Source organism: Homarus americanus, unplaced genomic scaffold, assembly GCF_018991925.1.
Source record: "Homarus americanus isolate GMGI-L3 unplaced genomic scaffold, GMGI_Hamer_2.0 scaffold55640, whole genome shotgun sequence".
NCBI classification, from domain to species: domain Eukaryota; kingdom Metazoa; phylum Arthropoda; class Malacostraca; order Decapoda; family Nephropidae; genus Homarus; species Homarus americanus.
In genome coordinates, this window is record NW_024713650.1 from 5,761,575 (window position 1) to 5,778,201 (window position 16,627).

General features: G+C 40.0%; 1 protein-coding gene across 1 annotated transcript in view; it reads right to left on the reverse strand.

The window, feature by feature from the left end:
• Positions 1 to 639: 639 nt before the first annotated feature.
• The window catches only part of LOC121874105, a 38,974-nt gene continuing 22,986 nt past the window's right edge, over positions 640 to 16,627 (reverse strand). Inside the window, exon 2 of the mRNA XM_042378030.1 lies at positions 640 to 1,742. Within this exon, the coding sequence (XP_042233964.1) occupies positions 1,158 to 1,742 (585 nt within the window). The 3' untranslated portion in view covers positions 640 to 1,157. The remainder of the gene's footprint in view (positions 1,743 to 16,627) is intronic.

The following is a 16,627-nucleotide window of genomic DNA, read 5'->3' on the forward strand; positions in this document are numbered from 1 at the left end:
ATTATTACCAACACTTCATCACACTGGGCTCATTATCCCCAACACTTCATCACACTGGGCTCATTATCCCCAACACTTCATCACACTGGGCTCATTATCCCCAACACTTCATCACACTGAGCTCATACAAACCCAGTGAGATAAATTCATCACACTGAGCTCATACAAACCCAGTGAGATAAATTCACCAATAATTAACAATAACACAACATGATCAAAAAGCATCGTGGGACTACTGATGGTTATACAGTAGACCCTCGACAACTATGCATGGCTATGGTCTCGGAAGGTATGAGTATAACTCGGGAAATGCTGAGATATATCAAATTATCTGGGAAAATCTCTGCATATCTGGTCACCTGCAGCACCAACAATGCCTGTGTCACCTACCATGCCTGTGTCACCTACCATGCCTCTGTGTCACCTACCATGCCTCTGTGTCACCTACCATGCCTCTGTGTCACCTACCATGCCTTCCCAGTTGGCCCACCATGCCTCCTGTGTCACCCAACCATGCCCTGTGTCACCCACCATGCCTCCCAGGTCACCCACTACACCTCTGGCCACCTACCACCTCTGTGTCACCTACCATGCCTCTGTGTCACCTACCATGCCTGTGTCACCTACCATGCCTCTGTGTCACCTACCATGCCTCTGTGTCACCTACCATGCCTCTGTGTCACCTACCATGCCTCTGTGTCGGGGAGTGCCTCGATAAGTCAGAATTTGGGATAACTTGGAAAGGCCAGAGCTTCACATATGCCAAGTTATTGAGGGTTTACTGTACTCACAAAATACTGTACAGTTAAGAATGCAGTGTACTGGTAAATGATTCTCTATTACAAACAAAGATAACCATAGAGGGTGTGGTAAACATCACAAGTGGAGGACAACTTTATACAGTGTGTCATAACTAAGACTGTGTCCATCAGGCAATACTACAAGTGTGCCTGGTGACATCATCTCTAACTACTGTACTGTACTAGGAGCCACAGTGGTCACACCCAGGGTCCCACACCACCACTCTTATGGGCCTCAACACAAACATATGGATACAAAAAGTGTAAGTCGGGAACACCGATGCTCGGGAAACTACTGCTGGTACACTCAAAACACGTCAAGTTGACCAACATAAAAAGCGGGGGAATAAGTTATAACTATACAACTGGTCCATCGCTTGTGTCTGGTGGAGGATTGTGACCAACAGTTTTACTGGATGGCTCCTGGGCCACCGCAGGTGATGACAACTCTGACGAACTTGTGTCAACTTCACACTTCTGAGCTTCATAACTCTTCAAAAACTTGTCTGCCATCTGAAGAGCATATCTGTGTCCCTCAGACTGTAGATGATACATCGTGTGACGAATGGCATTACTCCAGTCCTGAAGAGGCTTGCTGACGAGAATGGCGTCAATGTTCTGGAACGCCACGCAGGGGGCACAGTAGAGGCCGTCCTGAGCCACACTGTATCGCAGCATAGGATACTGCGGGTTGTTGAACAACTTCTCCGGCACACGCCTTCTGTACTTGCCAAACTGCCGCTGTGGAGGTTTCCAATGTTTGTGTGGAAGAAACTTAGTTGTTAGAATCATTTTGATGAGAGGGGCAGAAAACCTTTTTGGATAAGACAAGTCGAGAGTTCCAATGTCAACAAACGATGATTTGTGTGAACTGGCTGCCTCTAGTATGTCAGTAAGTACAAACTTCTCATTCATTGGCCTTGTTTGGGACGGATCTTCTGTCTGTTGAGAGATATGAACAATTTCAGTTACCTGTGAAGAGTTTTTCAAGTGCTATTAACAGCAGACCTCACAGCACTTTCTCACTCTGGAATCATTACTGTGAGCTCATAATTAAATAGGGTGGGGAGGGGCTAGTCTGTGTGTGTGTGTTGGGGCCGCATACTCAAAAACATTTACGGGACTGTATTATCTTTGTTGACCCCGTAGCTGGACTTACAGTCTCCGATCGGTATACTCAAAACCAATATTTGGCAGCGGACTCCGTACTCTAGCCCCTAACATACATCACCTCCTTAGACGCTGTAACACAATCAACCCGGATATAGTACATCGCTACTTCCCGATTGCATAAAATAATAATAATAATATACTGTATGTTGTAATAATACTTGTTTGACTTGATTTATCATAGAATAATGAAGAAAATGTTTTGTACATCAACAGTTTGTTTTCTTAGTTCATTTTTTTATGATAACAAGAGGCTCAAGTGTTTCTATTTGTTGGTGGATCTTTTGCCTTCTTACAACTTATCAAGTAATTTGTACCAAAATAGAAGATTTTAAAATGTCCACATTTATGGTACAAATATTTGTTATGACTGAGTAAACTTGCAGATAGACCTTATTAATGTGGCATAGCCGTAGATATCTGTCAGTAACTAGAGCCAAATATGAGGTCAAGTGAACATTTTTGCCTAGACTCCGCCTTTGTTAGGACCAAGTTATAACAAGTTATTCTGCCAAGTATCCAATAAGTCCCCATGACTCAGAGTTAAATAATACCTAACCTAACCTAAGTTCATCAAACCTAATAAAAGAGAGAGGGGGGAATTAAGTGATAAATAATTTTTTTTACTTCAATAAAGAATTATGTTCATAAGTTTTTCATCCGATACATTCAGGAGTGATTTTTTTGGCTGCAAAATTAGTAAATGTATCTCACCCTAACAAAACCTAACCTAACCTAATGTTACCTTACCTTATCTAACCTAACCTAACATTACCCGACCTAACCTAAGAGAGCCGCAACGCACATGACAAACAATTAAGTTCTCTAGAAAAATTTCAAATTCTTTTCTAAAAAACACATTTGCAGACACAACCAACTTTTTATAATAATTTTTCCAACATGTCTATGAATCTGTTGATGATATATACATGTAACTTAAGATGACACTATTATGGGTTTTAACCTTTATGCATTTTAAATTTAGGTTAGGTTCAGTAAGGCATGTTAAGGTTAGATTAAGTTAGGTGGTTAATATATAGGACTAACCTGCAAACGAGTTATTTGTATTATTAATTTTATTATTTTATTTTCATCAGTGAGTTCTGATATGGTAATCTTTTCTTGTTCAAATGTCTCGCTTTGTAGATAATTAGGGTGAAAGATGTGCACTAATTTGTCTTCCCAGCAGTAATGAGCCTACGCTGTACTGTGGTGCTTTTCCCCGGGCTCATGGCAGTTTCATTTTCAGCATGACGCGTGAAGGTTGTTGCCGGTCTTATATGGACACAAATTGTGAATTTAAAGAAAAAGACAACGAGACCCTTCAATTGTTCAAAGACCACGGCATTGTTCCGTTAAATAGAGACGGTCCACACTGCGGGAATCCCTGTTCCTTCAGACCGAAAAGAAATTTGTTCATCACTTCCTCAAAGCTCGACGTTTCCCGCCGCCACAATAAATCACTCTGTCGCCCGGGCTACACAAACGCCGATGCAGCCGTATCAATTTACGTATAAAAAAAATACCTCAAAGTCCCCTGGTAAGGAAGTTGGGTAAGGTTGGGCAGGTTTTTTGGTTAGGTTGGTTAGGTCTGTTTTTCATACCAACAAATGTTAAGTTACGTTAATCTTAGAAAGATCCATTTTTGAACACATTTGCACAAACTACAACAGTGTCCACTATAAAAAAAAACCACAGTGAAAGTCCGGCGTTTATATATTCGTTTTCAATCAATTTCGCCTGCGGGTTAGTCCTGAAAAATTACTGGTTAGGTAAAGGTTATGTTAAGTAAAGGTAGGTTAGGTAAGGTTAGGTAAAGATTAGGCTAGGTAAAGGTAGGTTAGGTAAGGTTAGGTAAAGATTAGGCTAGGTAAAGGTAGGTTAGGTTAGGCTAGGTAAAGATTAGGCTAGGTAAAGGTAGGTTAGGTTAGGTTCGGTAAAGATTAGGTTAAGTTAAGTTGGGTTAGGTTAGGGTAAGGTAAATTTCACTAATTTTACGGCTCCCAAAAACATGACCACTGATTTTATTAAACCAAAAACCTATGAAAAAATACTTTTTGTAAGAAAAATGTGATGTGTGTTATGCAACTCCCTCTTTTTGTCTACAGTATATATATATATATATATATATATATATATATATATATATATATATATATATATATATATATATATATATATATATATATATATATATATATATATATATATATATATAATTGTATATATACAGGGGTATGCTATAAATTTAAACGATCCTACTACGAATATTCCTATAACGAACGGTTTTACCTATAAAATTGAGAATGCTATAACGAACGCAACTCCTACAACGAACGCGGATGAATACGGGACTATTTCGCCTGGCGCATGAATATTGTTGTACCGCGACCCACAACAAGAGCGTCAGGCGCCATCTTTGTCTCATTGTGTAGCCAGTGCACCACTGTTATTGTTGAAATTTCGTCTTTTGATGTGGAAATTCGCGTTATTTGTATAACTATTTTGTTATACAAGCATACAATTGTAACAATGAGTCGTCCAAAGCGAGTGAGAAAGCTAATAACCCTTGAAACTAAGAAAGAAATTATAAAGAAACGTGAGAATGGAAGAAGCATTGCGAAACTTAGTGATGAATATGGGATGGCTAAATCGACTATATGTACGATTTTGAAGAATAAAGAGGAGTTAAAAACTGTGCAAGTGGCTAAGGGAATCTTTAGACTTAGCAAAGCAAGGTGTAATGTGATTGAAGAGATGGAAAATTTACTCTTAGTGTGGATAAAGGAGAAAGAAATGGCAGGTGGTAACATTAGTGAAGCTATAATTTGTGAGAAGGCTAAACAATTGTTTGAGGACCTTAAAGCCAAGACTCCCAGTGGAAGTGATAGTGCTGTGCCAGTGTTTAGGGGTACCTGCATGCTGAATAACACTAAGGTAAGATAAAGTACCGTATTTTTTACATTTTCCACAGAATTTTTTCAGTGTTAAGCGGTTGTATTTGGGGGCCTGGAACGGATTAATCCTATTACGAACGAATGCTATAACGAACGAGATTCTGGAACCAATTACGTTCGTTATAGCATACCCCACTGTATTGGCTTATTTTGGTCATAGATTAGCCATTAACCTCAAGTATTACTCAAACATAATTCCATCGCCACTAATGATGCTTGAAGTACATCTAGCAACTATGACTGGCGTTGATTTCAGCTGATTTCTCCTTCTCTTGTGATTGGTTGATGATTTTGTTAACTGAGCGACGATTGGCCAACGAGCTCCTGCACTGCCATCTACCTTCAGACAAGAGAACTGAATTTACAGGGTAAACACTAGAGTTACGGACTGCTTACAGGACTACAATTAAATTTTGAGTATGAGAAATTTAGGGGACCGTAAGAAGTCTGTAAGTTAAGGTACTGTATCTCTGCTACTGTACGTAACTGATGAGGTGTTTTGAGTATGCGGCCCCTTAGTGTACAATGTTTCAGAACACAAGTACAATACTGTACATGCACCTTTCAGCACAGGTACACAACAGCAATGTTCAATAAACTCACAAATAAACTCTTGACCAAAAGAACTGTCCACATCATAAGAGAGGCAACAGCCTATTGTATACTATTGACTACAAACAATCTACAGTTGTTAATAACGAGAATTACTGCCTAGATACAGAGCAGAGTAGAGTACAGCACAGTACAGTACAATAAAAGCCATAGACAATATAGTGTAGAGTAAAGTGTGACCACAGGTCTCACCACTGAACCATAGCATACCAAGACCTATCTGAAAGGTCACATCTCCCCTTCATCACAGGTGGGACAAACACCCACACAGGATCGACCCAACCAGGAGCCACTTCACAGATTATAAGTCAAACAAAACATAAAAGAAAAGATACACAAACTGAGAACGATGAACCAAAACACAATGTTATCAACCGAGGTTAATGTAATGCTCCAGGGTGGAACATTTACCTCACAAACATAACTGACAGTAACACATCAACTGTAACACATTTCCGTATGTGTTGTTACTGTAACACTCAGTCCTGTTATAACAATACACTACACTACAGTATGAGTCACTGGTGTACACACAAATACTATAATAATACAAATACTTAAGAGGTTTTTATAAAACTCACATAACCTTAAAAGAAACACAATGGAAGGATATACTGTACAGTACAGTAATGGAAATTGTCCTTTATGTGGTACAGTACAGTATAGTACAGTACAGGACAACAGAGTACAGGACAGGACAGGACAGGACAGGACAGGACAGGACAGGACAGGTGTTGTTGATGCACGATGTGTTGTCAGCTGTTGTTGTTCACCTTGCTCATCTTCTTCACCTCTTAATTGAGTAACTTTTATGAATGCTTCGTACTGTAGACTCGTTTAAGCTTCTGCCAAACCTCTGTGACATTTCCCTGGCGGCCTTGACGGGACCCATCTTGCAGCAGGCCTGGTAGATCTGCAGACGCTGCGATGGCGTCCACAGTATACACTTGCGGCGGCTTCTGCCCTTCGGTAAACTGCCATCGTTTTGAACCTGTTGATTGATGGTGTTGGTCAGTTTCATTCTTCAATGACATCAGCCGAGTGTGAGGAGCTGAGATGCGTCCTGTCACCCCTGTGTACATGTTATACTGTACAGTACTGCACCATGAGAGCACTGTACACTACTATCTCTCATCTCCTTTCCTCTCACTAACTGTCCACTGTTTCTGATGACAGACTGTACATACACCCTGAGTATTGTTCTCTTAATGACGTCTACTGTAAGGTCAGGGTAAATCACCGTCACCCCTCCCTCACACATTCACTGCCACCCCCCAGCCATAAACAACAACCCGGCCCAAACAACATCCCAAAGGTGAATATTGACACTTCTAGGATTTTTCCCTCAGTGTCCAGGAACACAACCAAACTCTTTATGACGGAATAAAATTCTCACACTGTACTGTACTGGACTGAGCTCAACTACAAAATCAAGAGCAAGAACCTTTAGTACAGTACTGTAGTGCACTAACTAATACAACACACTATACATGACCAGCATCCACACCAGATATCTTACAATGGAGCCTCAGAATAATACTACATAATCCTTTATTGTCACACAGTAATATCTCCCACGGCCCAAATCCCTTGTAACTGGAACTCTCTGATAGCCGCAACTGAAATTTTCTCGGAAAATCGTTCCAAACCGGGAATTTTTTCAGAAAATTCCTGGTTTGGGAAAGATTTTTTGACGGGCACGTTTTCTGGAAAATTTGAATAAAATTTTCCTAGAACCCGGAAAATTCCGGGGATGGGGGGGATATTTTTCCGTGTTTGAAAGATGATGTGATATGCAATTTCTGTAACTTACGATAACATTTTTCTGTTACAGTAAGGTTGGGATATATCGAGACTTTATTTAACGATTTTTTTTATATCGCGGCTACCCAAATTATCAAAATTTTCCTATACAGTATACAGGCAATAAATGTTTTTATTTTGCAAGGGAAATCGGGCAGGAAATATTTCAAATGTACCGCCATGGCAAACAAATGCGTTATTTGCTCACCAGATGAGGCACCGTAGCTGCTCACTCACGCTCGCTGGCTCGGTCTTTCTGAGCGAGTGACGAGAAAGCAGCCGACTGCTGCAGATTACGACTTCTAAGGTGAGTGTAAATGGGTTGCTACTGAGATGAAAAGTGAAGTGAAGTTAATGGAAATATTTAATACTGTAACTAATATTTTTGGTATTCGTTTATGATCGTCAAGTGAGGGTGGCAGTGTGGCGTCTACTGCCGAGTCTGGTGTTCCCAGGATGGTGCGTCAGCTGCCGAGTCTAGTGTTCATTGGTGCTTTAGTTAGTGAGAAAATGAACTCGTTAAGTCAAGTTTAGTTACTTTTATTGGCCTCCAGAACCTAACTCTATTTTTCCCATTGGTTACATGTAACTATAAACTGTGATTTAGTATATAGCAAACATCCTTGGACCCTATCTGGCGATACATCCCGACACTACTGTACCGGGAAAATTACGAGATTGAGGGAATTTTTTAAGGCTTTGCGAGAGTCGTCTCGTTACCTAGAAATCTGTCATTCCCGGAAGTGCTCTGTACCAATAGTTGTTGTGGCTGACAGAGATATAACCGTATTTATATATATTTTGTTTATAAATCCGCTACGCCAAGTTATTTCTATCTACAATATGAAGACTGACTCCACAAAGACACGAGACAATAATAATAACACAACGGGTAAATATTTTAACAACCTTTCCGAGTCAACAGGCATCACAGCGTTCACTCCTCAAGGTATTAATACATTAGTTTTCTGAGTGACCGTACACTATGTCTTTTCTTAACAACCACTGCCAACACTTACTCCTCATCAATAATTCAAATATAAATACTGTACAGAGAGAATAAGGTTTTTTTACACAACCATAAAATATATAATAAAAGTCAAAAGAAAATACAAAAGACAAATCTTATTTTATCTGGTACAGTACAGTACAGTACTGTATAATTACCAGTACAGGTGTACAGTACTCTGAAAATTGGCGTCCCATTAACTGTTGCTTCACATAACTGATTATTATATATCGGGAAATAGCCTTAAGTTTTGTTGATGCTCCAGAGATGAAACGATCGGAAGAGGAGCGGCAGAGCTGTTTTGAATTTGGTGGGCGTTCGTGTGATGCAAATTCTTGCCACCAGAGGGCTCTGTGCACTGCCCTGACTCATTCTCATCATCTTTGCTCTCGTTAACATGTGTCTCTGACTTTGTGTTTTTCCGTTATTTCTGACTTAGTGTGATAGTCAATCATTCCCAAACACCCCAGTGATAGTTTGCTTGTGCTGGGCAGCTTGATGTGATATAACAAGGCATAATAAGAGTGGTGATGGACCAACAATGACTGGTAGAGCTATTTGTTTATACAGTATTGCTTTCTTTTGAAAATTATTACAGAGTGGAGGAAAACCTTGATAAAAAGGTGTTGTTCAGCGATATTTTCCTTAACAATGGTCATCAATTAACACTATATACCATAAAAAAAAATTGGCCAAAACAATATCCATTTATATCCATTGGTTGGAATTTTTTTTATGGGTTGCATATACAGTAGTACCCCAATTTACGCGGTCAATTGAACCCACAGGGTACCGCGGAAAGTGAAATCCGCGTAAATGGAACAACAGAACATATGGGATTAATTCCAATAGAGACTGGCCCGACCCCCAAACTCCACTTTTTCCGACACAATACCTATGTTGTAGTAAAAATAACATCTAAATCTTATGATGGTATGCTCACACAATTAATATTTAAGAGAAATACAGTCGCCAGGTTAATGTCCATTCAAATAATAGACTCAAATCCCCCCGCCCCCCCTCTTCCCAGCTCACTGGCCCCTACCTCTCTGAGAAATGATTGGGTGAAACACTAGATTTTAACGTTTAGTAATAAATAATACCTCAGACTAAAGTTAGGATAATATAATTGACATTTCTGGATTCCTTGCAGGTCAGGGAATATTTTGAATGCAAACTTCATATATTTTGCACAAAAGATAAAATATTTGCTTTGTGTAAACCAAATTATTACATTAGATCTAAAATTTGTATGTCAAATGCAAAATCCATGATGTTTATATTCAAAATGATCATCATATTGTAAGAATTCCAGCAATGTAAATTATATTCTGCTCCAGTAATTTGTATGAATTTTATGAGCTAAAACAAATATCTTCAGTTAATAAAAAAAAAATATTTTTCACGACACTATCTGTCAATCAAAGTACCCCAACTTGCCTCCCCCTCTTCCAACCGCGCCAGATGGTCAGTCGGTCCCAACCCTCCCCCCCACCTCCCACCTTCCCTCCCTACCAGAGAAATGTTGGGTGAAAAAACTAATTTTAACTTTTAGTAACAAATAATACCTCAGATTAAAGTTAGGATAATATAATTGACATTGCTGGATTCCTTGTAAGACCAGGAATATTTTGAATATAAATGTCATATATTTTGCACCAAAGATAACATATTTACTCAGAGTAAACATTAGATCTAAAATTTGTATGTCTAATGCAAAATCTATGATGTTTATACTCAAAATGATCATCAAATTGTAAGAATTCCAGCAATGTAAATTATATTCTGGCCGGGTAATGTTTATGAATTTTATGAGCTAAATACAAAAAAAAATTATACTTCACGCGTATATGGGTAGATGAACCGCGGAAAGTGAAAGTTCGGTTCTGGCGAGGCACCGCGTATATGAGAAATCGCATAAAGTGAAACCGCTTAAAGCGGGGTAATACTGTACTCAAATTATTCACTGCTTTGCAAGGATTCCAACAATGCAAATTCTATTTTTGTACGTCAAGTCAGTGACTCTTTAAAAGGAAACAATATTTAACCCTATGCACCACCACAGGGAACGCATCTACCACAGTACAGTAGTTGTCAGCCGCGGTAAAATCTACCCACACGGCCAACCTGCTCACTTTAGTCCTGTCCATCATCCCATAGCTCCATCATTATCATTAGAGGTAAGTACTGTACTCTACATGTGTTTTTTTCTAATAGTGAGCACTAACATTTACATTGAACACCGTTGTGATGAAGTGATATTTTCCATTTGTTTTTGTAACTGTACAATGCTTCACTTCTGTTTTCATGAACATGTGATCCGTATCGGCCACTATCATTGGGCTTGTGTTGTCGTCGCTGTTTTTTCTTACAGTTAAGAATTTTTACTCTGTTTTAGTGACTGTGAAGAGAGGTTAATAATACCAGCGGGGGCTCACTCCCCCAACAAGAGGCCCATCAAGGGGACGTGTGATGATGGCCACACTTGTTCTTCGGGATGTGGTCGGTCTTGTTTGTTTTATATCAAATTTTGGAGTAGAAATTTTTTTGTCAATGATACATGTGTGTTGGGGACTGGCTGGGAACGTATCCCATTGAACCCCATGTTACAATAGTCTCTCTCTCTCTCTCTTTCTGTAATAATAATAATAATTTAATAATTTTTGGTTTATAGAAAGAGCATGGCAGTCGGAAGGCTGAAAATATACAGTTACATAATAGGTGAATGGGTCACTTGATTGACAAATAATATACAACTAACAGAAGTGATACAAATATGATATATAATAACTAGGTGGGGAGAAGGTCATACTACAGGGCATTTCAACATAGTGACAGTGCAAAAAGTAAGATTGACCGGGAGTGAATACACTGGTTGATTAAAGTTGTTGATAATTTTTACAATGGTTGGGACTGGGCTGTTCGTATAGCGATCAGTACGTGCTCGTATGGGCTGGATGCGGTTGTGATGTCGACCGGCAATTATCGGACGAGGGATCTCGGGTGGAAGTAAGAGTCGGTGTCGAGGATGGTGCAGATGAGGTCGTGGTGATGGTCAGAGAGAGCTGAAAGGGTCAGTGTTGAGCGATTCTTGATATGTGGAGTAGGAAGGGGAGAGAATAATCTTGCATGCCCTCTTTTGCACTTTTTCTAGGTGTTTACGTTGTGTGGCATTTAGGGAGGATGACCAGGTAGGGGAGGCATAGGTGAGCCTGGGAAGTATGAATGTTGAGTAAACACTGAGGGCTCGGGTGCAGGAACTCCGAGGGACTTGAGTCGGCAGAGGAGGTGGAGATGGAAACTGGAGGATTTGACAACTTCACTGACGCGTGTTTTCCAATTTAATTTGTTGTCTATGGTGACGCCGAGGAGCTTAGTGGAGTCCACAACCTGGAGTGTGTTGGGGCCTAAAGTAATAGAGGGAGGTGGGACAACATCGGAGGAGAGGTTGATGTGCATAACCATGGTCTTGGTGTGGTTGATGGTGATGTGGTTGTTGGTGGCCCAATTTAGGAGACTGTTCAATAAATCCTGGAGGGCGGTGTAGTCAGGAGCTAAGTTGTTGACACTGATCCCAATGGTGGAGTCGTCCACATATATCCAGCGAGCGGAGGTTTCTCTTAGGGCATCATTGATAAGCATAAGGAAGCATAGTGGTCCCATCTTGGTGCCTTGGGGGACGCCACAGGTGAGTGACTGAAAGGTGGAGACAGCCCCTCGGAAGTGTACGACTTGGCGTCCGTCCGTTATTGAGTTAGTCTGTAAGCCATGGTATAAGACTTCTCCGAAAACTGAGGCTGATAGTTGTTGATTAAATTGCGGTCGACTAGATCAAATGGTTAGGTGAAGTCAATGAGGGCGACAGCCACAGACGTCTTTCGTTTCTCCAGATGGCGGTATATGTAGTCGAGAAAGTTGACAAGACAGTGAGTGGTGGAAGAAGTTTTCATATTACCAAATTGCTGAGGATCTATGGCGCCTGATAAATATCACCATAGGCCCAGTCGAACACGAAACTTGCACTTTTTAAGCTGGTTATTGGGGTGATGGCAATCGGTCATAATTGATTTAAAGAGTGCATCGGATCAGATGTGCATCTCAAGCTTTTGGCAGACTCCATACCTGTGTCTTCAGCTGTAGGGAGCTGAAATTATCTACAAAGTTACACATATATCAAGCAGTGGTCCTCCCCACCCTGCTATATGGCAGCGAGACATGGGTCACATACAGGAGGCACCTCAGGGCACTTGAAAACTTTCACCAACGTAGTCTACGTTCCATCCTCTGAGTTCGCTGGGAAGACAAGAGAACGAATGCCAATATTCTTGCTGACACCAACTGTAGGAGCATCGAGGCTACCATTACCCATGAACAACTACATTGGGCTGGCCATGTTACCCACATGGATGACAGTAGACTGCCAAAGCAGCTACTTAACAGTCACCTAACGAATAGTAAACGTAATGCCGGCGGGCAATTGAAAGGTATAAGGATAGTCTTAAGACAAACCTGAAAAGTGCCATATCGACCCCCTCACCTGGGAGACGATTACTCCACACTGTAATGCTTGGAGGAGCACCACACTTTTGAGTTAGCCTGACTGCATTTTTAGGCAGACAAGCGCCAATGCCGGAAAGACGCTGCCACCGCCCCTCCCGTACTAGATGTAGCCCTCCATATATGCAACATCTGTGCACAACCCTGCTGGTTCTATATCGGCCACTCTAGTCAATTCAGAGCTCACCAACGAAGGTGACATTCTTAATAACTCATATCATTTTATCACAGCTGAAGGAATGTCATACTCGACTCCGAGTGACAACATAGAGTGTGTGTGTCTGTGTGGATATATATATATATATATATATATATATATATATATATATATATATATATATATATATATTGATGTACCCTGTAAGTAATAGGACAAGGCAAAGGTATAAATGTGTAATAATAATAATAACAGTTAATAATAAATAATTGATTTGCCATGAAAGTTCTGCAAGTCTGGCATGAAAATATACATTGGACATAAAATGACTTATTACATACATTGGTGGTTTAACAAAAGCCTTCATTAGAGAAAGGCAGTTGAAAACATACAGTGAACATATAGATTATTGTAGGTGTTGAACAGCAAAAACGTAGTGTAGTAACTCCCTCCCAGATGGTGTTAGGAGGGACCTCACGTGGTGTAGTAGTTCCCTCACAGATGGTGTTATGAGGGGCCTCACGTGGTGTAGTAATTCCCTCACAGATGGTGTTATGAGGGGCCTCACGTGGTGTAGTAATTCCCTCACAGAAGGTGTTATGAGGGGCCTTACGTGGTGTAGTAATTCCCTCACAGATGGTGTTATGAGGGGCCTCACGTGGTGTAGTAATTCTCTCACAGATGGTGTTATGAGGGGCCTCACGTGGTGTAGTAATTCCCTCACAGATGGTGTTACAGGGGCCTCACGGGTGGTAATTTCTGTACAGATGTGGCAGGAGGTCACGTGGTGTAGTAATTCTCTCACAGATGGTGTTATGAAGAACCTGACGTTGTGTAGTAATTCTCTCACAGATGGTGTTATGAAGAACCTAACGTGGTGTAGTAATTCTCTCACAGATGGTGTTATGAAGAACCTTACGTGGTGTAGTAATTCCCTCACAGATGGTATTATGAAGAACCTGACGTGGTGTAGTAATTCCCTCACAGATGGTGCTATGAGGGACTTGACGTGGTGTAGTAATTCCCTCACAGATGGTGTTATGAAGAACCTGACGTGGTGTAGTAATTCTCACAGATGGTGTGTTATATGGTGAGGGGGTTCTGCAGGCCTCCTATCGAGACTCTGGAGTTTAACACATCGGGCTGGTTGTTTAACCGTCAAGCATTACTGGGTACCTGGGACCTCACTGTGTGAAGGTTAACTTGGGTACCACATTGCAGCATTGTTGAGTTGTTCTCACTGACTTAAGCACTGTTCACCACTGTTCACCTCTCTGTTTAACACTGGTCTCCCCATTCCTTCCTAAATGAAGAAAATTCTACAGAACATGCTGATATTCCGTGGGGAGGAGGGTTCAGGGAGTGGGGTTATATGGGCCAACATAACAGTTGACCTGGCTGCTCCGAGAGGAGCGCCAGGTACGTCTTGACCCTTCGGTGGTCAAGGATGTGTGTGTGTGTGTGTGTGTGTGTGTGTGTGTGTATACAGATAAATATTCCAGGGTTGAGTTCATGTGTACACCATGTACAGACGGCCACAACAATAAGTACTATACAACTACGGTTCTTGTTTGAGACAAAATATCTGGTAACACCGTCCTGAACAGAACAGACAAAATGGCCTGTAATTTATTTTTTATTCCTACATATATGTTATAAATACTTTTGTTGTTAATGTTTTACTCGTGTCTCGTGTTTATATTACAAGTAATATATTGGTGGTAAACTTGTTGACCAATGGGGTTGCAGTTATCGTACAGCTCCCTCCTCCTCCTCCACTTTTTCTCTTACTCTACTTTTTTTTACTGATGTTTGTATTAGTAAAGGAAGGAAGAGGAGTAAATAGAAGAATAAAGAAGGGAAACATAGAATAGTTAGAGATAACAAGAGAGGGGAGCCGAGTTTCAGCATGTGTCTGGATGTGCATTTTCAATGTTACCAGACCATTTCTGGACCTTACAGCAACAGTGTGTACACAGTGATCCCTCGGTTAAAGAACGGTTCGGTTAATGAATTACCTTCCATAAGAATCTTCAATTCGGTTAACGAAAAAAAAATTGATTAACGAAATCCTTACGAAAATCACATCTTGTTGTGAGCATCAGCTGATCAGCTGATGGGCTAGTCTGCCAATTCAGTAATCTGTTCTGTGCTTACATTCATTTCCAATGGAGTAAATATCAAGAAAGTTGTGGTCTTTAATATTTTTTCATTTTTTATATTAAAATTATTAGTAATTTTAACATTTATTTAACATATTGATAATATATGCAGTACAGGGAACTAGTTTGTTGTGCGCCCATCAGATGCGTGAATCAGCCACAAGACGTCAGTTGAGACTTTGAAAAGAGTGGAGAGAGCATCTATTTTGTTGGTGTCTTGAATATTTTTGCATTTTTCATTGATCATTCTGAACTTTAGTCAACATATTGATAATATATAATGCAGTGCAGTGTTGATTTAAAGAAAATAATCTTGAATTACACCAAGTGAACTTAAAATTTTATGGGTGAAATGAGGCATCAAGCATGGGTCCCCTGAAAGGTGATTTTTCCTCCACCCCCACTTCCTTCTCTTCTCCCTTCTCCTCCACCCCCACTTCCTTCTCTTCTCCCTTCTCCTCCACCCCCACTTCTAATTCCCATCATCATCAACCAGGAACCTTCTACATACACACCTCAAAGTAAGTGTACTGTACTGCTTTTTTTTTTTTTACTTTGTATGTACTTTTCGGTGAGCTGGAACCAATTACCCAATATTCCATTGAAACAATGGATTCAGTTAACGAATTTTTCGGTTAACGAACGACCTTCTGGAACGAATTGTGTTCGTTAACCGAGGGACCACTGTACTTATGCCTGTGGCCGACTGCACATATATTACATCATCTACATATATGCATATTACGAGTTTTATTAAATATACAAAAATAAATAAAAACTTAAATACTGTAACTAAAAACACCTAAAATTATAAAATTGATAAAATATTATATAAATTAAGGAGCAAATCACCTCCTTACATGTATACTGTACAGTGTATTAATACATCACCTTTTTGTAGTACAGTGATCCCTCGGTTAACGAATTTTCGGTTAACGAATTTTCGGTTAACGAATTACCTTCCATAAGATTCTTCACTTCGGTTAATGAAAAAATTTCGGTTAACGAATTCCTTACGAATTTTCCCCAACATGTTTTCGCTTGCAATTGGCTGCTCACCAGCTGTAGTATTAGTCCGCCAATACAGTACTCGGTTCTAGGGCTTAAATTTTTTACCATTTTCGTAAATATCAAGAAGGTTGTACTATTCAATAATTTTAGAAGTTTTATATTAAATTTTTTAGTCATTTTAACAATTACTGAACATAATTGAAGTACAGGAAACTAGTTTTTTGCTCGCCAAACAGCCACTCAACGCACCAAGCTCGGCGTCAGTTTGTTTACCAGTTCAGTGGAAGGAACATCTTGTTTGAGACTCTTCAACATAAACACTTATTTTCTGTTTTTCCAGTCAAATTATTGGTCATTTTGAAATATATTTTACATATTGATAATATATA